Source organism: Chanos chanos, chromosome 15, assembly GCF_902362185.1.
Source record: "Chanos chanos chromosome 15, fChaCha1.1, whole genome shotgun sequence".
Taxonomy (NCBI): domain Eukaryota; kingdom Metazoa; phylum Chordata; class Actinopteri; order Gonorynchiformes; family Chanidae; genus Chanos; species Chanos chanos.
Window position 1 is genome coordinate 6,680,343 of NC_044509.1, and position 25,399 is coordinate 6,705,741.

Consider the following 25,399-nt stretch of genomic DNA (forward strand, 5'->3'; position numbering starts at 1 on the left):
GCTGTTTTGGAATTTCCCATGGATCCACATTCAAGGTAGTCTTGTTCTTAAAACTACAACTCCCATCTACATACAAATGGCGCTAAATCGTGCAGCACGCTGCCATTGGCTTGATTTGGGAAACCATCAAATCATCATATCGCTGCGACAGCAATACAGCTATGGCGGCGGTTGCTAGCGATCGATGGAGGAGTGTGTTACCCGAACATGATATTTTTATTAAACTGCGTGAGAGGAGTCATGTGGATTCCCAAGCGACTAGCAAGAAAACAGCTAAAAACCTTACATTCTGTTTAAATGGCGATCTGTTCATATGGGATGAAGCTGAGAGTGTATTTTACACCACAAACTTAAGGCAGTTGAACTCTGAGGATGATTTGGATACTGCAAAGTATCAGGTCAGCATGTTTGTAAAACTTTGTGTACAGTGTACGTGATAACTGATCAAATATGAGTGTTATTTCTTCGATGGACAGTTCGCAGTGACCGTGTAATTCGACGTCTTGTCTGTATATACAAATCCCGCTCATTCGCTCGACACATTTTGCTACCGAACATGTTTATTAATATTGTCGCCGAAACATTCAACTGTTTAAACCAACGTGGTGATCTGCTTCAGAGCGATTATAATTCGGCGCATTTTCCTTTACAGACTTTACTGTGTATCAACCCTCCGCTCTTTGAAGTGTGTCAAGTTCTTCTTAGCCCTACGCAGTACCATGTGGCTCTGATTGGTCAGCGAGGTGCCACTATTCTCGAACTGCCTCAGAGATGGGGTAAAAAGTCAGAGTTTGAAGGCGGTCGCCCACTGATCAACTGCAAGTGAGTAAGAAACTATGCCGATGTCCGAGGCAGACACGCCTCAATGAAAACTGTTTTATGAACGATGCAATTGACTTGCCTTCTAGTCACGTCTTCCATTAGAAATGAACCATAATGTCCGCCCGTTTTTTTTTTTTTTAAAATACGGTCACAGTGTAAACCAAAGAGACTATGCCGCACTTTTATGCGGAACAATTTAGACTACCAGTGAACTTACATTAAGTATGTAAGCGAGACATGATCGCCTAGTCGCTTTAAGCTGATGCAAGCTTTGTATTGTATGTAGGTTACAAAAAGAACATTTGTTTTGAACTTTGTGTTTCCTTGCACTCTCTTGATCCAAGAGCTTTAGACCGATGTCTTTCTCTCCTCTTTTAGAACCATTCCTGTAGCTGAACGCTTCTTCACCAGCTCTGCCTCCATCACCCTCCGTCAAGCTACCTGGTACCCCAGTGAGACGGAGGAGCCCCATCTTGTCTTACTCACTTCAGACAACACCATCAGGTACAAATAAAACCCTGCTAATGTACATAGTTTTATGTAAATCTCTGATAAAACATACGATTTACAGAGACAGATGAGAGAAAACCTTATTGATATTTTATGTATCATGACTTCACAATTTTTTTTGCAAATTCTGTTGTACGCCATTTTATCCGTTGTGGAAATTAACTGAATAATATTGTATGTGGTTAATAAGTTTTACAGATGTAATGATGTGGTGGTGGTGGTGTTGTTGTTGTTGTTGTTGTTTATAGGTTTTATGATCTTAAAGAGCCTCAGACACCTGCCAGAGTGCTTCCTGTGTCCCAGTCAGAAGAGGACAGTAGTGTCCACACACGCGGGTACGTCCATACTCTGGATCGGAGCTTTCATTGTGTATACATTCATGGTCAGATTCTTCAAGCCTTTTCACTCGTCTGGCCTTTTTTTTTCTGTCTTTTTGAACCTCCTTAAAAATTCTGATTTAGTTGCGCCCAGTGCTTCTGCTATGACGCAGTATTACTGGCCGCAAACAAGGAATGATTACACCGTATTGTGAATACAGTTAAAAAGTGAAAGCTTAAAAGCTGGCCTCTCAGTGAATGTTAAGATAACTAAGACAATGATTTTGACCAAGAAACCGGAGATAATAGTGGATGGTGTAGAACTTGAACAAGTGAAGCGATGCAAATATCTTGGTCAGACCTTAGTAACCCGACAGTGACTCTATACCGAAAGACATATCGGAGGGAAGAATAGATGGCAAATGATCGAGGGGACGACAGCGCAGAATTTGGATGGACGATATCAGGAGCTGAACATTGTTAACTACAAACCAGGCAACAATATCAGCCGCAGACAGAAACTGTTGGAGAACCGTTTCGCGTCGACCTCTGGACCAGAGATGACGCTGATGATGATGATGAAGAAGAGTGCTCCTGCTCCACCTCAAACATAATGAACAGTTGAACTGAGATCGTCAGCTAAATGAAGAAGAATCTGAAAATTAAATTTGTGATGAATAATCTTGATATAAATATGTCTACATCACACTAATGGTTTCTGAGCAACATTTGTGCGCCGATATTTCGTACTGATATTTTGTTCTGATATTGAGGCTTGACGGGAAACAGATTATCTGATCTTTCTGAATCTGTCCTATCCCCAGCCGCTCCTACGCAGCCTCCCTGGGCGAGATTGCTGTGGCGTTTGATTTTGGCCCACTGGCAGATGTCCCCTCCCAGTTCGCGGGTCGGCGGGGGAAGGACGGCGCGCTGGTTTATCCCTTATACATCCTGTATGAAAACGGAGAGACCTACCTGTGCTACGTCTCTCTCTCACCCAGGTAGAGTAAACCTCGCTAAACTAATACCACAACCACTTAACTACAGCAAGCTGTCTCTGTTGTTTTTGGCTCCTGGTCTTCTCAGTGATACTAAGCACAGCCTATTAATCTTTCTTTTTTTTTTTCCTCACATATTTATTTGCTTTTGTTTTTTTCAGTCTTGGTAACCTGGGTAAGCCAGTGGGCCCTTTACCCATGTACCCCGCAGCGGAAGATAACTACGGTTACGACGCGTGCGCTGTTCTCTGTCTGCCCTGCGTCCCAAACATCCTGGTGATCGCTACGGAAACGGGAACGCTGTATCACTGTGTGGTGCTGGAAGCTGAGGAGGAGGAGGACGGTGGAGTGAGTTTTTTTTTTTCCACAGATTCTTCTAGAAAAAAAAAAGAAAAGAAAGAAAAAGAGTTGGATGTGCTTCACGTTATTATAGCAGTGAAATGCCACATAGAGGGTCTGAATTGTTAGCTTGTTTAGTTTTTCATTCTTACTTTACTTGAGTGGACTTTGAATCAGGATTTGGCATGCGTAATGTTTATTTAGAGGAGTATGTCTAATTCCACATTACGGTGATGTGTGTAGGCTGTGGAGAGGTGGTCCAGGGGGTCGGAGACAGTGCCATCGCTCTACGTGTTTGAGTGTGTGGAGTTAGAACTCACTCTCAAATTAGCCACCGGAGAAGAGGAGGAGCTAGTCGAGTCAGACTTCACCTGTCCAATCAGATTACACAGAGGTATGGAGGCTGTGTTCAGGCACAGAATTTTCTGTTTTACACTTTACAGTTCTTGCATTACATATATCGTTACAGTTCATGATTGAAATGCTGTATTGTGACTGATAGTTAACCATTTAATTGTTCAATTTCTGCCTGTATTCATCCACATTTAATAAGACGTTGATTTTGCACAATGGTCATTACTTTTTATGTCCCTTCTAAAGACAGTTGGTCTCTAATTAGCTGTCATAGAAGAGGACATATATACTAGTGAACGCTTATACAAAAAATTATTTTCTATCTTAAATTTCTAATTACATTAGGAGCATCTGTAGAAATTTGTCTTTAGCTACAGCATAATAAATTATGGGATGTGATGTGTCAACCAGTGGCAAAACAGTCCTAATTAAATACTTGGCAATTTTAAGTAGTGACATAAGAAAATGTACCAAAGAGTCCAAAACGGGTCGAATACTTCATGTAGTCTTTAACCTGTGAGTATTATTTATTTACTTGTTTGCCTCTTCTTCTTCTTCTCATTATTATTGTCCTTACGCTTTTTCCCCAGACCCTCTTTGCCAGCACAGATACCACTGCACCCACGAGGCAGGCGTCCACAGCGTGGGTCTCACATGGTTTAATAAACTCCACAAGTTTCTGAACTCAGGTCAGTGCCGAGCCTCTCTCCCGGTGAACTCACCGTGTGATTTGATTAAACAGCTGAGTGGCGTGAGCGAGCGCGGAGAACGGAGTGATTCAGTGCTAAATGTGACTGTGTGTTGACTGTGCAGATGAAGAGGACAAAGACAGCTTGCAGGAGCTGGCAGCGGAACAGCGCTGTATTGTGGAACATATCTTGTGTACTAGGCCTCTCCCCACCAGGTAGGAATGTTACTACAATGGACCGCATAGCAATAGAAATACACACACACATCTCTTATTATTCTACCTTAAGTGTGTGTGTGTGTGTGTGTTGATTGGTATACAAAGTCTATACATATGAACATGTGAATGGCTCCGCTGTTGTTTCTGGAGTTAGTGAATTAATGAAAAGCGCTACAGGGAACGCTAATTCGTGAGGTGAATTTAAATTGACTCTTTTGTTTTCTCTCTCTCTGGCTCTTAGTTTACCGTCTCCCGTGCAGGGGTTTTGGATCGTATCAGACCTGTCCCTGGGCGCCACCATGATCTGCGTGACCAGTAGCTGTGAATGTCTCCTTCTACCCTTGCTGTATGTCCCATTCAACCTTACACAGATAAACCCTTCATTTGAATAGGGCTTCATGTCTAGACATAGATTTCAGATGCACATGTATGTATCTTGGACATAATTCTTTACTCTTCAGTGATTGGGGCGTTTTTGTTTTTTTTTCCTCTTGTTACAGGAGTTCTATTCGTCCTCCGTCCCCTCCCCTGCTGTGTTCTCGCCCTGTGGTTGGCTCAGGGAGCTCCCCCTTGAGCCGATTGGCCGAGGACTCGTTCGAGCAGCACATTCGTAACATCCTGGCGCGCAGCTCGATGAATCCCGTCATACTCAAGTAAGATCACACCGGTGCACCTTTAAACATCGTTCTTATCTTTATTTACCGTCTACATTACCGATTTATGTGACAGTCCGTCAGAGTTATCCATCAAAGCGATCGGTGTTTTAGCCCGGAATGCTGGGGTCATGCAGTCCAACGCACAGACATGTCATATTTGGCCTTTCCTAGAATTAAACCCTTTGTCCTTCCAATTAGCACATCAAGCTTACCTTTCCCAAGTCTTGTGCTTGTCTTGTGCTGTAAGTGGTGTTTTGTTGTGTCGTGTCGTGTTGTGCTGTGTCCCAGGGCAGGGGACAAAGACTCGTCCCCCGCTCCCCCGGAGTGTCTCCAGCTGCTGAGTCGTGCCACACAGGTGTTCAGGGAGGAGTACATCCTGAAACAGGACATGGCCCGCGAGGAGATGCAGAGGAGGTACGTCCTTAACGCCGCCCGTCAGCGCGTTCTTAAACGGAGGGAGGAATTCAGCCGCGACGCGAAGGGCGTTTTTCACCCTGCGTTTGGCGAGAAACGTGCACGTTTTTTGATAGGATGCTTGTTTTGATGGGATTTGTGATGTCTCTGCTCTTTGTACACGGGTTAAATCTATGCACAGATGTTGGCCTGCGTGGCAGTTTTATGACCCGTCACTGTAAATTTAACCACAACACAGAATAAGTAGAAGAACTAACAGAATTCTTTTCCACATGTGAGAGTCATTTTTAGCTGGCTAACTTTTTTTTTTTTCCCCATAAAAATGTTTGTGCAGTGTTTTCCTTTTAGTTCTAAAAATGGATGACAGACTGGAGATGGTGAAATCTGTTGTCCTCGTTGTTAATCTCTTACGCAGAGTGAAGCTTCTTGCGGGACAAAAGAACAAACAGCTGGAGGATCTGGCTCTGTGCAGAGAGGAGAGGTAGCTACGCAGAACCCGACCCGAAAGAACCCCGAAACCGAACCCGTGTTTCTGAGCCAAGGCCCAGTCAGAGGAGAGCACTTCCAAATCGCAGTTTGCGTTTGTTTTGAAAAAACGCTTACTGCACAGCATTGTTTGATTTCCTACTCTGCTGACATCTAAATGTGATAATTCGGTTTAGTCATGAGTGTAATTAGATTATAAGTAGCTTAAAAATAAACGGGGCTTTCGCAACGCTGGCCTTTGGGGGGGGCTTATTGACTGCACCATTGGATTCGTATAAATTTTATTGGCCTGCGACAGACAGCAAAAGCAGGCAGTAGTTCCAGGCAGCTGGGACCTCGTTATATTGAACCGAATGCTCTTGTGTCTGGCCTTATTAGGAAGAGTTTGCGTGAGGCTGCGGAACGATTGGCCGAGAAATATGAAGACGCCAAGTATCGCCAGGACGCCATAATGAACAGGTCAACTAATCCTCTGGACTTTATATTACGTTTGGATTGTTTCAGTTTATACCAGCAAATGTTTTCAGAGTGAGCTGACAACAGACGCCTACGATGGGTAACGCTGTGGCGTAGTGCGTGCAGATTACTGTCTGAATGAGAGTCTTTTTTAGTACTAACTGTGTACGAGTATCAGATTCAGGATACATTGACGTGAGTGTGTGTTGTGATGTGTGTGTGTGCCTGAGAGAGAGAGAGAGAGAGAGGCAGGTCACGTGATTTTGGTGTTCATTGCGTGTGTGTTTCAGAGTGAAGCAGGTGCTGGGTAGTCTGCGCAGTCAGCTCCCAGTGTTGTCCGACAGCGAGAAGGACATGAGGAAAGAGCTCCAGAACATCAACGACCAGCTCCGTCACCTAGGCAACGGGATCAAACAGGTCAGACACCAGCATCTGACATTTCACTGAAATCCTCTTCAAAAGTATATATTCAACTCCTGTCCAGTAATTTTTTTTTTTTTCTTTCTTGAAAAGGATATTTCTAGAACATTACCCAGGAGTCAATAAATATGGATCTGTTAAAATGTTCATGATAGCATTTGGAATGACTTTCAGGTTTTTTGTTTTTATTTTTTTTAGTGGAAAGGTCGGGCTTACACTGCGGGTCTACCCGATAAGACTTTGATGTCTCCATAGAAGACCGCACAGAAAATGTTAAGCGTAACTTTTTTTTCTCTCTCTCTCTCTCTCTCTCTCTCTGTGGACAATACACTGAGCAGGTCAATATGAAGATGGAGTACCAGAAGAAACAGATGGATAAAGGAGAGGCCCCTGCTCGAGGCAGCATAGCCCTGAGCGCTCATCAGAGGAAATGTGTCCAGGGCGTGCTCAAGGAACAGTGAGTACCACACACCCAGCTCTCTTCTGGAACATTCCACCTTTCCGTTCGCAACCTATGGAAAATATGAGGTGGATACATCGACAAATGAAATTATTTATGATCCTTTTCATTTCCTGACGAGAGAACTCTTTCACGCACCACAATGAGATAGCAGCACGTTTGCCGTTTAGTGTTTAGCTGAGGTTTTCCTGTGTTTTTGTCGTCGTGGTAATGGTGTTCTGTTCTTTTCTTCCTCAGGGGCGAACACATCGCAGACATGATGAAACAAATTAAAGACATAAAGAACCACTTCAGTTTCTGAATGACAGGAACCAGCATTCCACCAAATGTTTACCAGAAGACAGATTGTGTCGTGACATGTAATTAGATCATTTTGGCTCAGAAAAAGGACTATTGTTTAGTATGCTGGGGTTTTTGTTGTTTTTTTTCCCTCCTCCTTCTTAAATAATCTTACATATGGCATTTGTATTCTTTATCTGCAAATGAAACCAGTGCCGTTGGGAGAAGACTACATTTTTACTTTTTAAACTTCTATCTGAGCAAAATTATAAACTTTTGTTAATATGTCTGATGTAATAAGATAATAAAAATGTGTTTTGGTTTTTTTTTTTTTTAAATATTGAAATCAGGACTGAGCTGTGGTCTTTGGAAGCCGCTCTGTGTATTTTTGCCTTAAGACAATAATGCGTCTGTCGGATTACTCATGTCTTTCTTTAGACGGTCGGATCCCAGCGGACACGCGGACTTCCTCCTCTCGTCTCTCATGTTCTGAGTGTGACTAAAGCGACCGTCATCTGGCGCCGGGTGTCAGGAACAGGAGGGAGGGCGGGAGCTGGTCGCGTGTCCCCTGTGTGACTCTTATCTTTGCATCTTTAGTGTCTCGTTTCCCCCCCCCCCCCGGGTTTATTACGCCGTTGCGGGAAGAGAACACCCATCAGCTCCACCTCACGAGGTAAATAGGGACTATTTGGCCGCAGTACCTGCCCCTGGAAAACTGACGGATTTCATGAGGTTTCTGAGAACCTCCGTTGGTTGAGCTGAGAGTCATGTGACTCAATTCTATAACGGGATAGGGCGTGCTTTCTTCACAAACCCATAATGTATGCAAGCTTTGGTCTGGCCTGACAAAAGCTGGCATACATCACGGGTTTGGGCTGGGACCTTATTCAGTATACGAGGGCCTCAGTAAACCTGTGAAGAATACAACCGAGCATGAGGAATTTGGACTGGAATAAATTCCTTCGTGAATAAGACTCCACGGGAGCAAACTTTGTCTACATCTGAACTGTACATTCTGAACTGAACACCATTTCTCTGCCCCTGTTGCACTAGTTTTATGATTTAAAATCGACAGACAGTTCAGATGAGAGGGATTTTAAAACACATAAAAATAACTTGACCTTGACGAGAGCACGTTTAGTTTAAGTACAATGTCTTTATTAGGTATGTACAGAGATATGTACACAGTACAGTATAGAAATCCGCAGGGCTGCCTGCATTTGCAATACAGCATGCCAACAGAAACGTCACGTTGTCATTTATATCTTTTTTTTTTTCATTTATTTATTTAAGACTCTGCAGTCTAGTAAAAATGACTGTATATCATGAATCAAACTGAAGGAAAAAAGTTCACTGGCCTCCTGGTTATGACTGCAGACGTTCCATAGAAATAGTAAATCAATGAGTTTTTTTTCTTCGTTCTTTTTTTTTTGAACAACAAATCCAGATATCAAAATACATTGAATTTGCACAGCCTCCGCAGAATTATGATGTCCTAAATGTATAAAATTGGGGGGGGGGGGGCCGAGATAGAAAAAAAAAATCTGACCTCTTACTTCGAGGTTTAAAAAAAAAAAAAGTACCATGTTGCTAGACACTGTTTGAAGAAGCCAAATAGGATGAAAATACTCCAAAGCATGCCTCTGTGAAAACTGTGAGTAGACACCACAGTGCTTGTAGAGGTTGTGGGTATGTAGTATTTACCTGTCAGTGATATTCAATGTTGATATTGGAAACGGAGTCTGAACATGCACGTGCTTGCTGCAGAACTTTTACTGGTTTTTTGGACAGCAGAACTGATTTCAGTCCAAAGTGTCTCCGAGAGCACGTGATTTCTACAGGCCAAAGAGTTCCAAAAAATTCATTTAGTGGCTACACTGAAAAATACCCTTAGATGGCCTAGCGTCTGTTATCAGTAATATTTATCATGTTAATTAGTAATTACGTCAAATCAAACGTAATGATTTGTCTGGTTTCACGGGGTGGGGAGGGGGGTGTTAAAATTGCAACAGTTTTCAACAACTATCCCGGTTATAAAACCACAAAACACTCAAGATTCTAACAGGACATTCGCGACTGGAAAAAATGTTTTCTTAGCAATTGTAAACCCACAGAATAAACACATGATTCCTAATTCCAATATATTAATAGACCTCCATCTTAGTTTGGATAATAACTGCGTTTCATGCAAGCCAGATATCCTTAGTAACGGAATGAATCCACTCTTTGTGGTTATAAACACATGAAGTAGTTTCTATAATATCAGGAGTATTAAGTATTAAATTTGGCTTTTTCCGATATTTATTTTTCACAGAAATATTATGATTCATACAGACATGCCTAGCGAGTTTTCAGCTAGGACTTGTTACGCTGAGTAACTAGTCATGACCACTCTAGGACTTTCCAAAACAACAAATGTATTTTTAAAAATCCATATACAAATTGTAAATCTATTGCATACACTGTGCTAAAATGAAAATGAAAAAAACCCCTTGAAACACATGGGGTTGCTGATTGAAATACGGCGCGTTTAGTGTCTGGGAAAGCGGCTGATTAAAACATGACCACGGGATTTCTTAGTATTCTGTCACGTCCGGCCTTGAACACGCCGATTGATTATCTTCGTCTACGTGCCGTGTAGTTTTTTTTACTGTATGTACCTCTGATCCGTCGACCCATTTTTGACTTCTCCCGAAAAAGCAGCCCCTTATTTTTCGCGCTTAAACCGTTTCTATAAAACTTTGGTTCTGCTCTTCTGATCTGCAGGGTTGAAGTAATGAACAATTCTGCGTTTAACCTACATACGAAATCACACATACGCCACATGTCTGGGTGCAAGACCGAGCATTTGCGCAGTATTTGGTTGCGGAGGTCGGCAACGATACCAGAAGCCTGACATTTACCATAACAGAGGCAGGACAAACGAATAGTGTAATTTCATTAAACATTTAGCAGGTCCTCTCTCTCTCTCTCTCTCTCATTAAGTCGCAGATCAATGTAGTGCAGTCCACTGCCACTCTTATCCATTGTTAGTCATGTAGCCAGAACCCTGTCAAAAATCTCTAGGTCAAACCTTGTGCTATTTCAGAACCACCACCAGGGAAACTACACAAAACCCAGTCAAAAAGACCATCAAGCTACAGTTTGGACCGGTGCTACTATCGAGATTTTTTTTTTTCTTTTCTGTTTTTTGTGGAGAACAAAACACATAAATCTCAGATCCAGCACTGTGTAAACAAACAAACAAACAAAAAGAAAAAAAAAAAGAAGAAAAGGCAATCAAACGAATTCGATCAAATGAAAGGAACTTTTTGTTTCTTTTTTGAAGACAACTTGCAGATGAACATTTTGTTTTCTTACAATGACTGAGAATGTAGATCGGTGTGGTTTAAGCCCCCCTCTCTCTCTCTCTCTCTCTCTCTCGTCTCTCTCTCTCTCTCTCTACTCTCTCTCTCTTCTCTCTCTCTCTCTGAGGACAAAACAGGTTTATTGGGAGAAACCCATACAAGCAGTGAGAAGCCGTAAACGATTCAGACAAAAAGATCAACACCACACAACCACAGCAGAACTTGCTTCCCAATGAAACCGATAATAGAGTCAGGTCAACACAGAACTGGGTCTTAAGATTGAAGAAGTGCAGGGGTAGGGCCACATACCTTATTGTTTTTTAATTTAACTGATATATATATATATATATATTTATATAATCTGTATACATGTTATTTACAAATACTTTTGAAGTGTGTCTGTCTCCTTCATGAATTACTGCCTTGGGCTCAAATGGATGATGTGAAAATGAGGGGGAAAAAAAAAAAAAAAAAGGTCACAATGTTTGGTGCAAGTGCAAAAGAAGAAAGAGGGGGAAAAAAGAAAGGGAAGAAAAAGGAATGGAGAGGGAGAAAGTGATATGGATAGTTAACGGGAGTTAGGAGAGCCCAATTAACAGAATATCACGATACCCGTGATTTTCCATTACCCGAACGGGAAGCTGATGACGGAGGCGCTTCCATTAAAGGTCACCAGAGTTCCCCTTATAGGCTTCACAGTGGACAACATTTTTACAGGGACAAAGGCCCGCACCGGGGTGTGCCCACTCCGCTTCTCAAGAGACGTCAGTCATTTCTCAGGTCGATACCCTACTAAATTTTCATCCTGTCCTCCAGTAGCAGTAATAGTGTTCTTCAGAACTCTCTCTCCTTAGACTCAACCACACCACTTCTGTCACAAGACAAAGGCCTGGATGTCTTCCACCTACACCAGTCGTTTTTATCCTTCTGTTTCAAGGGTGTCGTTTTGTATTTTGTGTTTTTTTTTTTTTGTACTCTGTTTTTGTCATTTTTTTAAAAAAAAGCCAAGCCCCGTCCTCCTGGGGCCCGTCGTCTCGGGTGGGGTCGTCTTGGGGAGGGGGGGGGGAGGGGGGCCTTGAGGGACACAGTGATGTAACGGGCTGGAGGTCCAGGACAGGGAGGGGTTGGTCTTGGAGACAGAGCTAAAGCGGAGCAGCATCATGTCTCAGGGAGCTGGCTGATATCTGTCAGGTTGGTGTCGTTGAGAATGGCGCGAATGCGCTCTAAGGAGTCGGCTTGTCTGATACGTTCAAGCTGGACCTGAAAGGCAGAGAAAGAGAGAGATTTTCAGGGGAACACATGTTTACCAAGAACTAGAGGGGTGTCTGACTCAGCACATACTTGAGGAACAGAAACCATCACACTGACTATTTACAGAATTCAAAGAACTTGAAGTAAATTTTCTGAAGTCCAAGACATATCTGAGTTTGAATGAGATTACCTGTAGGGTCTGGGACAGCTTGACAAAGTCTCTCTGCACCTGCTCGCTGACATCCAACTCTGTCTGCAGCCTTTGAGCTTTGTCCTTCTCGTCAAACACCTGTGTCTCCAGCGCTGTCTGAAACACCAACACCACACACAACTTGCACCAACAGCAATAAACTTGCTGAAACAACACAGCCCTCCACAAATGTTTAGTGTAAACTGAATTAGGTCATGAAAATATCCCGTGCAGCTTAGCAAAACATAATGGCAATGGAATATTCCAGAGAAATCATCTTCTGCTCAATAAAAAGGATTTCTGTGGAATATTCCATTATCTGCTCCAAGTCCATACAATTAAACGTTCATTCTAAATCAAACATTCATACAAAAATTCACTTTAGAAGTATTCCAAAAAAAAAAAAAAAAATATAGCAACGTGAACTTAATGAAGTGAGAGTGTGAGTAGGTATCAGCATGTTGGACTATACTTGACAGTCGATTTAAAAAAAAAAACAAAAAAAAAAAAACATTTTCTGAAGTTCACAAGAGAAGATTTCTGCTTCTAAGTGTCTCATGGCTCCTCGTGGTGCTCCATAAACATTAGCTGTCTTATGTCATGTGATCAGTCAAACCTTGCTGGCGAGTGCATCTTTGAGCTGTTCCTCCAGACTGCTCTTCAGGCCCTGAAGGCCGTCCAGCTCCTGGCTCTTCTCCGCGAGGCTGCTCTCCAACTGTTTGGACCAGAGCGCGATCAGTCAGTCAGTGCTAAAACTGCGCAACCAAAAACACTGGCCTCCAGCAGAGACACTATAGGCCATTACTGGTTGGAATGATCTGCGTGACTGTTTCATAGGTGATTACGAAGCAGAATAAGGCTGTTCTACCTGCTCTTTCTCACTCTTTACGCGCTCCAACTCTGTCTTCAGGCTGGAAAATGATGCTGAAGGGTCAAAAAACACAAAATTAAATAAATAAGACCATTGTATTTGCGCTGAATTTTAGTTAATAAAGAAAACAATGTACGCTCTGCAGGTCTTCACACATAAACACAACTTCCACTTTATGACCACAAACAGAGATAGTGTGAGATGTTCAGTTTCACAGAATTTGTGCATTAGTGTGAACGAATAAAACAAAGCTCGTGCTTGGAATTCACGGTGACCGCGTGTTTCGAGCTCCGAAATTGAAACGACGCTTGAACCTCAAGGGTTACTCAACGACAAAGAAAGAGAAATACTCCAGAAATGAGATGAGTGGTAAAGTCACGCCGATGAAGGAACACATCTACGACAAGATTACATGTCACATGGGGTGTTGGAACTGGCTTTGCATGACCCTAGTCTACAGTCATGACCCCGTGTAAAGGTTAATAACGTTCTCATTGGTCAATACAAAACTTTGGCATTATGCGTAGCAAGGTTATTTGCCTGTCTGAGAAAACCCGGTTTTGTGAAATACACACTTGTCTCATGATTCGGGAAGACTCATATGAGGTCACCATGACTATGCTGGAGTTTGACTTCTTTGTTTTTTTTTGTCAGTACGATGTTCCATTTAGATACAGGTATTAAATCTACTTTTCAAATATTAATGAATGTATATGGAGTTATTCTGTTTGGGATGAGTGAGATGTTGTAGTGCAGTAAGTGAAACAGACACATGACAGTCTAAGGCACACTACTCAGACAATGATTCATACCTTCCAAGATGTCTGAAAAAAAAATCATCAAAGGATAGAAAAAAGAAGAGGGGGAAAAAAAAGAGAAACAATTTTAAGAAAGAGCAAATGAAAGAAACAAAAAGCTATCAAAGCAAAATGCAAGTCCAGTCTTCCCCAAGTCGATCAGTCCTTTGCAGAGGCGGTTTTCCACAGTACTCATCAAATACACTGCATGGAGGTCAAGTATGCTTTTTTTTTGCCAAACACGCTGTTTTTGCAAATCATATTAAAAAACCACTTAAATCATGACTGTCGACAAACCTGAGCCTGGTACAACCCTGTCACTAATCTAATACCACCTCATATTAATGGTAATTAATGGTAAACCAACCTAAATAATCACAGAGCAGAAAATCAACCAAACTGGACATATGTGTTCAGAGCCCAACTTCCAAGTCCGGGATATGGAGTTCCGGGCGTTATCTGTAGCCTTGCCTATGATAGAAACGGCAATGTCAGGCTCACCTATCTCCTCCTTACAGCCTTCAATCTCCAGCTGTAATGTGTCTTCTAGGTTCTCTTTCAAACACTGCTCCGCCTGGATCTGCTCCTTCAAAAACAGGATCTCCGCCTTCAGTTTCTCCTCCAAGTGCTCCGACGCCGTGCGGACAGAAACAATGTCCTCCCGGAACTGCAGCACCAAAGACTGGAGTTCCTATGGGAACGTGACATATATGACGTTTACAGTTCACTGCATTAACTCCTCAAAAAAAAGAGAACCAGACCTCCATTTAGTCTGATGCGTCTGATCCACATTAAGCATTTTCAAACACTTGGTAATCAAGAAAAAGAGCAAACCACTATTTATTTTATAATATTTGAGGAAATATCGAAAACTCATACCATAACTGAGATAAACTAATTCCTATCAGACCTGGTAATGTATAGACACTTTTTGGGCAGTACCTGGACAGTAGTGGGCATCTGGAAGTCTTCCTCCTGCTGCAGGGCAAGGTGCAATCTGTGTTTGCCCTGAAGACTCTCATTGTCCTTCTGTAATCGACTCAGTTCCTCTGCCACCTGCTCCCTGGACTGTAACAGTACAGCCTGTCACACACAGACACAGACACACACACACACACACACACACACACACAGACACCAGTCAGTTTGGCCTGAGAAACAGCGTACCCTGCACTACTCATGACTGTTTAATGACAGTTCCCAATGTTAAGTAGGTATCTTTCAAGGTCATCAGGCCATAAAAGGGTCCTGGTGGAGACTGGCCGTGTAGGTATCCATTAAGATATTTCTGGATCAGTGCTGACCAGAAGAATGTCTCCGAACGCAAAGAGAAACTGCAGTTTTATTAGCGCACTTTGCACGGAGCATAAAACTACTGTGTCTTAGCAGTGCACCATCACAGAAATCCGTCATTTTTATGGCGAAAGGCTACATTAAAACCAGATGTGATTGGCAATCAGCGGATCCAAAAAATCTCACAGCCAAGAGTGTTGCTGTTATGACTTCGACCTTTGGCGTTCAGATAGACAATAAATAATACGGAAAGATTTCTGGTTCGAATTTGTGACTTATGGAATCAAAATAGGCCTGTCCGGACTCAGATGAGTTCGTGCGTGCTACAAATCAAGCACATTTACAAGAAGCGATGTGATGTAAAGAGAGAAAAACTGTTCTTGGTTTGTACCATCTGTTCTTGTGTGTTCCTCTTGGCCTGGCTGAAAGCCTGCTGGAGAGCACCGAGCAGAGATTCAGAGTCCTGAACTTTCTGCATCAGTGTTGAGACCTGAAGGACACAACAGAGATTAGCAGACGGACTTGGACAGTCACCCGCATCTGGGACGGATCAAGATCGTCGACATTCCTTTGGAGCTCGTCGCTTTTTTGCGGGTTTTTTTTGTTATTCCGCTGCTGATAGCGTGGAAGATGAGTGGTTCACAGACTATACAACTTGGGCAGAGAACACATATAAACATCCTGACTAAAAAATCGTCAAGACTCCCTTTTCACTATTTCTCCCATCAGACAGAACTGACTTTTGACTGTGCTTTGCGTGGCTTGGTTTGTTATCTAGGCCTACTGATTACCAGGTAAGAAATGTCATTTCTTGAGGTAAATAACATACATTTGTACAGTTGATGATGACGACTTGTTCCTTTCGGTCAGACTAAGCAAGAGGCACGGAACCTTATGCACTCTAAGAGTTCTAGAACACTCTACGGTGTTTCGATTGGCTGATAGCCGACCTTAGCAGTGGTTTCCTCATTGCTCTGTTTGACCGAATCTTCTAACTCCTGTTTCTCGTTCATCGTCCTCTCCAGCTGGTCGTTAGCTTGTCGCAACATAGCCTGCAGCTTCTTCACCTGTCACGTCAAACAAACAGAGACATTACAATCAGAAAGATTATGATGACGACAGGGAAAAAAAATATCATTTTAATTATTTCATTGACTTTAGTCTCAGCCCTGCCACTGTTTTTCTATGATCTAGAAACTGTCTGCTCTGTTTCAAGTATTTTTTTTTTTTTTGTGGTCATCTGTGTTTTAACATGTACTATTGCTTAATGCCAAGGGACCAGTGAGGAAATCGGTAGGATGTGTGTTTTCCAAATGAAACAGCTGGTGTGGACAGACCTGGTCCCGTGTTTCGGCCTCTTGACTCTGGATGACTTGGAGCTGTTTCTCATAGTTGGAACACATATCACAACGACGGCCCAACTTCCTCCCCGCATTTTTCAACTGTCAGTGAAAAGCCATAAAGAACGAGGGTTTAACGTTTGTTTGCAAGTCTTACTTTTGCAGAAACCAAAAACTGTTTTTATTTTACACAAAGTCGAACCACTCCAACACGGTCAAGAAAACGCAATTTAAAATCCTATTACCACATCTTAAACCCACATCCCATTTAAAAAAAACACAGAATTCAACCAGAGCTAGACGTAGTTAATGATTAAGTAGGTAGAGATATCCTACCTCCTGCTGCAGTAGATTCCACTCACTGTCACTTACGAGGCGATAACCAGCCGGCGGCAGGTAGGCTGTGTCAGGGGCATGTGAAATACTAGACAACAGAGAGGCAGTCTCCTCTTGTTCAGGTGTCATGGCTTTAATGGCCTTCTCTTGGTCCTTGGTGAGGAGAAAGTGACCTGACGTGGGCTGGGGGAGGGAGCAGATGGAGGAGGTCTCCGGACTCTCGATGCCCCCGCAGTCGGCGCTCACCAACGGGCCAAAGTCCGACTCGTCCAGGTGGCTGGCCGACTTGGCTTTGTGGTTCTGGCCACCCAGCCCGTGGGCCTGAAGGACGCTCCCCGACGAGCCCAGGCTGTCCGTGGACTGGACCCTCCTCAGGCCGTCCTTATAAGGGTCAGAACCGTCCCCACGGGCCGGCGTGTCTGCATCCAGGGAGTGTAAAGAACTGTGGATACTGTGATTCTGCTGGTTCTGGGACAAAAGAGAGAGTGGGAGAGAGAGAGAGACAGAGAAAAAAAAAAAAGAGAGGAGCTTAATAATAAAAACACATAAACCACAAAGCTTTAAAAAAAAAAAAAAAAATAGAAAGTTGAGAGAATGAGATCATATCGTTTTTTACTTAAGAAACGTGTAATGCTGCTACCCCACACTGTCTGAAAACTTAACGTGCATTTTTCACGGGCTGATGACCACAGTGAAACAGCAAGTAACAAAGATGAGTTTCTTTCCAACTCATTATAAATTGGCTCATCTCAGGCCACGCACGCACCCCCCCCACCGCCCCCCCCACTCTCCTTTTTGGTCCATTTAGAGAGATAACAGCATCTAAAATGGAGGATTAGCAGGCATGGCGTCTCATCAGGCAGCACAGCTCCCCCTCATAAAAATAATCTGTTTTTTTTTTTTTTTTGGTACCTCTTCCATGGAGAGGCCGAGGAGGGAGTCCTCGGCTGTCTCTGCGGGTTCCGTCCCATCTTCCTCGTTCGCTTCTTTAGCCTGACTGATCCACTCCTTCTCATCTTCCTCCTGGACAATAAAGAAAAATCACTTTTAAATATCACGTCGTATACAAAGGTATAATTATCAATGCAAACGTATAATTAGGAGAAGAGTCCCTCCATTCAAACGCAGGGGCCAATGCTGATCCTGGGCTAATGTCAGGCTAATCTTAACGGACTTAACATGGACAAAGAGCTTTTTCCATGCAAAATCAGCCACGGAAATCTCGGTCTTGTGTGAGCACTGTTCTTGTTCGAAATGCAGAAAGTTTCCAGCTGGTCCCAGTTCAGTGAGTCATGGGTGCCTCCCTCCCCCCCCCCCCCCTTGGATGACAAGACTACTGATCTGAGTTCAGTACCTGATCCTTCCTCTTCATCTCTTCCACCTGACGAAGCTGTTCTGAGGACAGCACGCTCTCGATGCGCTGCATATCCCGCATCAGCAGACGCTGCGACTCCAGGAACTGGTCGTTAGCGCGTTGCCAGGTGTGTTTCAGCTGGTTGTGCTGCTGGCGTTCTTGCTCCAGGAGGTGACACACTGAGGGCACAGAAACTAGGCGGGTAAACCAACACTTCCGACTCCAAAAACTGCACTACGCGCAATTTAGGACATGCTGAATTTTGATGAGACAGACTATTTAAAAATTGTTATTACACGACTTTGCTGAACACTCGATTCTGATTGGTCAATTACGGCATTCTGCGGTCTGTTATTTCTGAATAAAAGGCCGCTGCTATGAATAACAGACTGTTGCTATGGAACTATTTTTTTTTTTTTTTTTTTTTTTTTTTAGCAGAAGCAATAAAATAGTTTTTAAATCAATGAAATCATTTTTAAATTAATATTTTGTGTCAAATTATTCTAGCCGTGTAATAAGGGGGATAATGTACAGCGAGCCACTCATTCTTGCAAAACAAACCCTGACAGGATGATGCAGGACCCTGGCGATTCACATTATGGTCCTGCATCACCATGTCAGGGTTTATTTCGCAATAATGACCGTCTCCCTGTATATTAGCCCTTACATAATGAAGGCCCTCTTTTTTGGTTATGGTGGTCTTTCTTCTGACTTTGTCTGACTGAGAAGAGCCAGAGCTGTAGCTGAGAGCAGTGCTGAGAATCTTTTTTTTTTTATCTAATTTGACAACATAAAGTCTGTCTAGACATGGAGGTTTTCTTTTGTTCTCTTTTTGCTGCATCTCTGAAAATAATGTACAAAGTGTACCTTCATGGAGTTCTTTACGAAGTTTTTCTGCGTCTTCCTGAAGGACAGACTTCTGGGTGTTGAGGACTGCAACATACATCTCCAAGTCTGTCCGGCAAGATTTTTCAGCCTCCAAAACATGATTGAGTTCTTTTACCTGAGATAAGAAAAACAACCCAAGGAATATCCATTTATAAACCCTGTATAGCCTGATGTATCAAACATACAGGAATACCTCCGTCATACCACACCCCTGAGTTTTCTCACTGAAGCAGAGAGTGCATAGCTAGTGTTTTAGAAGTGTGCATTCTGATTATTACAGCTCACACATTCACTAACACACACACACACACACGCCTGAATCAGAGTAATGAATAATTTCATCAGATTAAGGCAGCATTCAGAGTTTATTCACAAAAAAAAAAAAGCAGTGCACATCGTACACTAGAGGATCTTGATTAGCTGTTGACGTCACGGAGGCCAGAGTTATAGGTTAATATAATAAACCTAAAAATAATAATATAGGTTAATATAATAAACCTCATTTTTATCACCTTGGAGGCCTCCAGCTCTTTGACCCGTTCCTCAGAGCTGGTCAGCTTGGCCTTCAAAGCCGCAATTTCCTGCTCCATTGGCATCACCACTGACCGGAGCTTCTCTGCATCTTCCTGGGCCTGAGGATACAATTTCACTGTCAGGCCTAATTCAATTTAGAGGCTATTTTTTCTCCATTAATGGCTTATGGCTTGTTTTCCACAAAAAGGAAAAATCTGTCCTGATCACCCTTACAGGGCAGGGTGGTCAATGTCTCTCTTCTTTTTTTTTTTTTTCCCCCCCAAGTCAACCAAATGGCATCCTTAGCTGGACACAAAGAAAGCATACAGTGCCAGTATTTGACAAGTTCAAATCTTGGCCCCATTTATAAACCCTTGTTTCCAGCTTAAGGACATTTATTTCAGCAACTGAAATTCAGTTATGATGTACAGACATACCAGCGATTAGCGTTTAACACTAAAGAGCAACTACACATTAGAAAAGATCGAATGTTACCATTTCAGCACATCAACGTGAATTTTAATTTAACGTCATTGTGAACGATTACACGACGTCTATGCAGGTTCTGCGTCAGTCCGTATCGCGGTAATCGGTCCTAACGCTAAGTATTTGCGAAGCGCCCGAGTGCGAGAACAGACCTTCTTCATCTCGTTCTCCAAGTTCTCCTCCTCCTGGCCTTCAGACAGGCGGCGTCTCAACTCCGTCATCTCCCTCTCCATGGCCTCTCGGTACTGCGCCCACTGAGTGCGCTCCTGCTCCAACCTCTGATGGAACCGCACCTCATATTCCCGAACGGTATCTGCACGAAGCCCACGAAACAAGATTTTAACGACTTTAATGACGCGTGCAGGAAACAGGTAACCGTTTCAATATTATATGTGAATACGTTTATTATTACTGAGTATCGGTAGCACCGATCTACTGGTAGGCATACCAGTTAAGAGCCACAAAATGAAAACACGCCAGTGAAGAGTCAAAAATCGACAGTTTGAACAATGACAAAAATATATATATTTCGGTTATGACGAGCAAAACATATGTAACACGTTCAACAATTAGATTACCAGTCACTCGAGTGTGACGCTATATGATTTGTATGGATTTATGTCTTTGTTACCTTTCATGATAGCCTGCAGCGATGCAACCTCCTCCTGCCACTGTTGTTTGACCTGGTCGATGGCTTCCTGCTTGGTGCTTTCCGAGACCGTGGCCACCGCTTTGATGTTCTCCATCTCCGCACGAGCCTCAGCCAGCTGGGCCTGTACCCGACTCAGCTCTGCCTGGGAGGCCTCCAGGGATGTAGCCTGCCTCTTCAGCTCCTCTGGGCAAAGGCAACGGCAAAGGCAGAGGAGAGAAGAGAAAAGAGGATAAGAGTTTGATAATGGGAGGTATAGAGATATGAAGAGCTGTTTCGTTTAACTATTTGCATAAACTAACAGTGATTTTGGCATGGTGTTCTTTTCGTGGCAGAAAACTGATATCTAAAAATTGCAAAATGATCTATGTTGGTGACATAGTGCTAGGTTACTGTCTCTTCTTTCCACCTGTATGTTGGATGGCTAAACTGTTAAGCCCTGGCATGCGAGAGTTGATAAATTAGCTCATACAAAACCACACAAAGTTCATTGAACGTTGGTGGGTTATAGTCAACACCACCTTTAGCTCAACATGTTTCCTTCCTAGCACCCCCTTCCCTTTTACAGAGCGTTACGTGACATGGTGCCACAGAGGAAAACCTAGAGTAGTTGGTAGCCAGCCAGTTACCTTCTTTTGACAGATAAAGCTCCTTAAATTTAGCCCGTTTCTGGTTGAACTCCAGCTCCAGCTGCTGTTTCAGCTTCTGGAACTCGGCTCTCTCCTGTTCCAAGGCGGCCACGCGTTGCTGTAGAGCCCCTGTTACAATATTACAATACCATTAAAAACAAATAAACAAACAAAAACACTAATTCCATGGTAAAATATTTCCTCTCCTCTCATTTCACTGGATAGATAGATAGACAGACAGACAGACAGACGACTTCATTAATCGTCACAGTGGCCAGATACATTAAAATACAAATGACAACAGGTACATGAACACAGCATCAAAGATGAATAAGCAGTAGGACTAGTGAGCTGATAAGGGCTTGTCCACCGAAGTAACAGAATATAAATCTAAATCAAGCACTGTCAGTTATCATTAAGTGCTTTTAAAAAGATTGTTTGAGTTGTTTTTAGGGCCGCACCCGAATATTCAACTATTCGGATATTCCTTCGTTGGGTATGTAGCCTATTCAGTTTTGGGATTCGGACATTCATCTTTTTTTTGTTTGTTTTTTGTGGGGGTTTTTGACTAAACGTAGGCTATCACTAAAGGTGAACTGCAAAATACATTTTGACAGCAGATTCTTGTGCTATAGTTACACTTGATTGATATTATACTGTTTAAGCTGTAACGTTACACATACGGTGACCAGACGTCCCGGCTTGTCCGGGACTGTCCCGGTTTCAAGCTGGGTGTCCCGAGTCCCGACAAATATCTGTAAAACACTAAAATGTCCCGGTTTTCACTACAATAATAATAATAATAATAATAATAATCTTCTTTTCAGCGCTTGCATAAAAGTCTATCAATAATAAAAACACCAACAATGCATTGCGCGTCTGAATTCAACACTGATTTGTCTGTTTTGTGTCAATCATTGTGTCATTGTCAAGGATGTTGCTAAGACTGCGGCTTGGTCTGACACTCAGTATGCTAACGGTTAGCACCATGCTGAAGAGACAGTCGGTTTTGACCAAAGACCTCCAGAAGGCCTACTCGTTTCTTCTTACCCGTGAAGTAGCCGGCAACAACAACAAAAAAAAACCCCTGCGTTCTGCGCACGCTGCAGGGGTAAATGTTTGGTCGCGCACGGTGGAAATGCCTACATAAATGATCCCATTAATGAAAACGCCTTTGGTGCGTGCATAAGCGCATACATGTGCGCGTGCATGAACGTGACATGCACTGACTTTGCTTGGAACGTAGCCGCAACTGATCCGAACAGTTAAAATAAAACATGAGGAGTGATGTGGGAACATCCTTTTTTTTGGAGAAATGTCTGGCTGAGTCCCTCCCGAGTCACGCAAAGCCCCCTCCCAACCACATCCGAATATTCGAATATTCGCTGTTGATTACTACCGAAGCTCCGGTCCCCAAAAACGATTTTCGGGACAGCCCTAGTTGCTTTATATCAATGCTGTATGAATCATTAACAAATGGACAGATAACAGATACACTTCATTATGAATGGTGAAATTATGATATGGCAATTACAATATCATAAACCATGTTTGGACGAAAAATCCCTCTAACGTAAAACTGAGAGGGCACAAGATTCTCTCTCTCTCTCTCTCTCTCTCTCTCTCTCTCATACACACACAAACACACACAAAGTTCCTCACATACCACAAGAGGTATGATCAGTTCTGTCGATAGAGCTGAAAACAATGTATTCTAGTCTCAAGAAACAAACATAATGACTCCAAGAGTGTGGTAAAATTGGATTGTGAACATCCAAATACAAAAAAAATAAAATGACTCAGGCAATTCAAATAAACTCTGAGAGACAGAGAACCTTATAAGCACAGAGACAGATACAGTGAAAAGAAACACTAAAAGAAACTAGCCATGGTAGTTTTGGGTATTTCCCCATTTGGTTTGAGTAAATGTAATTAATGAGGAGGAAATGGTAAGCAGAAAGTAATCGCTTGTGTAAACTCGGTTTTGTCAATTGTATAATCAAGTCAGTCGTTAGTTTTATAAATGTTATCTTGGTATTCTTGCCCGCATGTGAGACTTATCTTTGGACTTAAGAATTGCATCAATCCCAGCACTCATCGTATTGACAAACATGTTCTAAGAAGAGTAACATGCGTGACCAACAGGCCCTGTTCACGTGTGCAGAGTCACCATGTGTCATCTCGCCGAAATCGCTAATGGGACATATGTATGGTGCAATGACTCCAAAATTGGGTCAAATAGGGAGAGCTTTTGTTTTGACTCCACGAACAGTCCACTTTCACCGCGCAAACAGCAATTCTAAACCAAAGCAGTGGTATTCTGATTTTCAAATTTGGCTGAAAATAAGCCCCCGACCTTCTCAGAAAAAAAAGTTAGAAGACTTAATTAAACAATTTGACGGTGAAAGAACAAAGTATCAAATCTTTAAACAAATAGTAAGATAAATGCGATGCTTAACGTGAAGAGCACTAAAACTAACTGCTGCTTCACAGAAGAGCAAGGTTGGCTTCAAAGGCGTAGAAAACCTTGTTTTATAGCATTTTACAATGCATTTTATGCCGAGAAGACCTGATGACTAGCAGACAACCTCATGTGATTGACGACTGGATGAACATATACACTTCGACAATACTTCTAGCTACAGCAGTATTAAATGTGTTATTCCCACCGAAAAGAAAACAGTCGATATTGTACGTTGCCGAACAAAGTCACCAGCCAGACTGTTTCTGATGCTATCAACAAGCAATAGTTTATGAGTGTGATAATATTCCACCCTTTGAACTCATTTAAAATGCATTACATCAAATCAAAGCCTAACCATTGCAAACCACAATGTTTGACAAACAGGTAACAGAAGCGACTCATCTTCATCTTCAGAGTACGACCGTGGGTGTCAGACAGTGACAGACCGTGTTGTCACCCACTAATGATAGCTCCGTGCTATCCTGTTTCAATTTAATTAGTGAGTAATATCAGCTAGCATACCCAGGTTAGCTCGTAAGTGATGGGCTGTGTGCGTGAGTGGTGTATCTTACAGGCGTAAATACATGTTGTCCAGCCATACGTACCATTTGTATGTCCTATGTCTGCAAAATACTACGATGCTAAACGTAACAAGCAAGAGACGCATCAATGAGTCCAACGAGAGGGGAAGCGAATGTGAGTTAAAATTGAGCTTGCGGGCTAGCAGATGCATTACGCCGGGTGATGGTGGTTAGCGAGACCGTGGATGCACAGGCCGAAGGCCTACAATGACCTGTTTAAGACCCCTAAATAAAAAAAGATTCGCATATTAGGGGCCCTTACCGTCATGCTGAGGTGGCCGGGTGGATTCCGAGGCCTGATCGGCCATGGTTTCCCGGGGCAGGATAAAAATTACCGGCTCTGTAGAGGAAAGCTAGGAGTGCCCAACAAAACAGGCTACCACAGACTAGGCAACGTCATTGCAGAAACAATACATATCACGCATGTGCGGACAGGACAGGGAGGCGTCTGATCATGGTAAATTTCATTGATTGCTTGACTGGATAAATGAGAGAAGGATCACTACTGAAATACCGATGATGACGACACAGTAATAATTATTGATATTAACATGTAATTTGGGTGTGTCTACAATTGTGCTGTCTGGGGAGACACACAATTACACGCACAGTCACAAAGGGCAGACACACAAAAATGTGTGTATTTAAAATTTGCACCCACGTTACTATAAGTAAAGATGCATAAGTATAAACACGAATCCTAACCACAATACGTAAACATTTGGCAATTTCAGCCTTGACAATAACATCCATACATCTGTGTATCAAAAGTGTTTCAATTTGTGGAGATCATGCACAACAGTACCGATGCATAATGTCACCGCAGGTCAGCTTTCTGAGATATTTATAAACTCATAGTGTCGTTGTTATCACTGTCGGTCATATATAATATGAACTGCGCACATGTATACAAAAACACAGCGGCACGCACTGCACCCACATCCTTTTTACACGGAACAATAAAATCGAACCAGTCTTGTCAAGCTATGAAA

The 25,399-nt window shown here is 42.7% G+C and overlaps 2 protein-coding genes across 3 annotated transcripts; one reads left to right on the plus strand and one right to left on the minus strand.

The window, feature by feature from the left end:
• The first annotated feature begins 161 nt into the window (after positions 1-161).
• nup88 (nucleoporin 88) lies at positions 162-7,673 on the plus strand. The gene is made up of 17 exons (XM_030792689.1): positions 162-398; positions 653-822; positions 1,201-1,326; positions 1,581-1,667; positions 2,474-2,650; positions 2,809-2,995; positions 3,230-3,380; positions 3,931-4,029; positions 4,154-4,244; positions 4,489-4,593; positions 4,748-4,900; positions 5,192-5,317; positions 5,733-5,798; positions 6,182-6,262; positions 6,550-6,676; positions 7,018-7,136; positions 7,377-7,673. The coding sequence occupies exons 1-17, from the start codon at positions 162-164 to the stop codon at positions 7,438-7,440; spliced, it is 2,166 nt and encodes a 721-aa protein (XP_030648549.1). The 3' UTR covers positions 7,441-7,673.
• A 4,181-nt stretch (positions 7,674-11,854) lies between these two features.
• Positions 11,855-24,791, minus strand: rabep1 (rabaptin, RAB GTPase binding effector protein 1). 2 transcript variants are annotated; one of them, XM_030792464.1, is made up of 19 exons: positions 24,670-24,791; positions 21,363-21,491; positions 20,716-20,919; positions 20,237-20,397; positions 19,598-19,717; positions 19,065-19,200; positions 18,198-18,376; positions 17,756-17,866; positions 16,844-17,311; positions 16,505-16,609; positions 16,118-16,234; positions 15,559-15,657; positions 14,817-14,957; positions 14,376-14,565; positions 13,890-13,901; positions 13,075-13,130; positions 12,823-12,921; positions 12,207-12,323; positions 11,855-12,025 (listed from the first exon to the last, which is right to left on the minus strand). In XM_030792464.1, exons 1-19 carry the CDS (start codon positions 24,713-24,715, stop codon positions 11,924-11,926), a joined length of 2,592 nt encoding a protein of 863 aa, XP_030648324.1. In that variant the 5' UTR covers positions 24,716-24,791; the 3' UTR covers positions 11,855-11,923. The 2 variants fall into 2 exon arrangements, with proteins under 2 accessions (XP_030648324.1, XP_030648323.1); XM_030792463.1 differs by lacking the exon at positions 13,890-13,901.
• Positions 24,792-25,399: the final 608 nt, after the last annotated feature.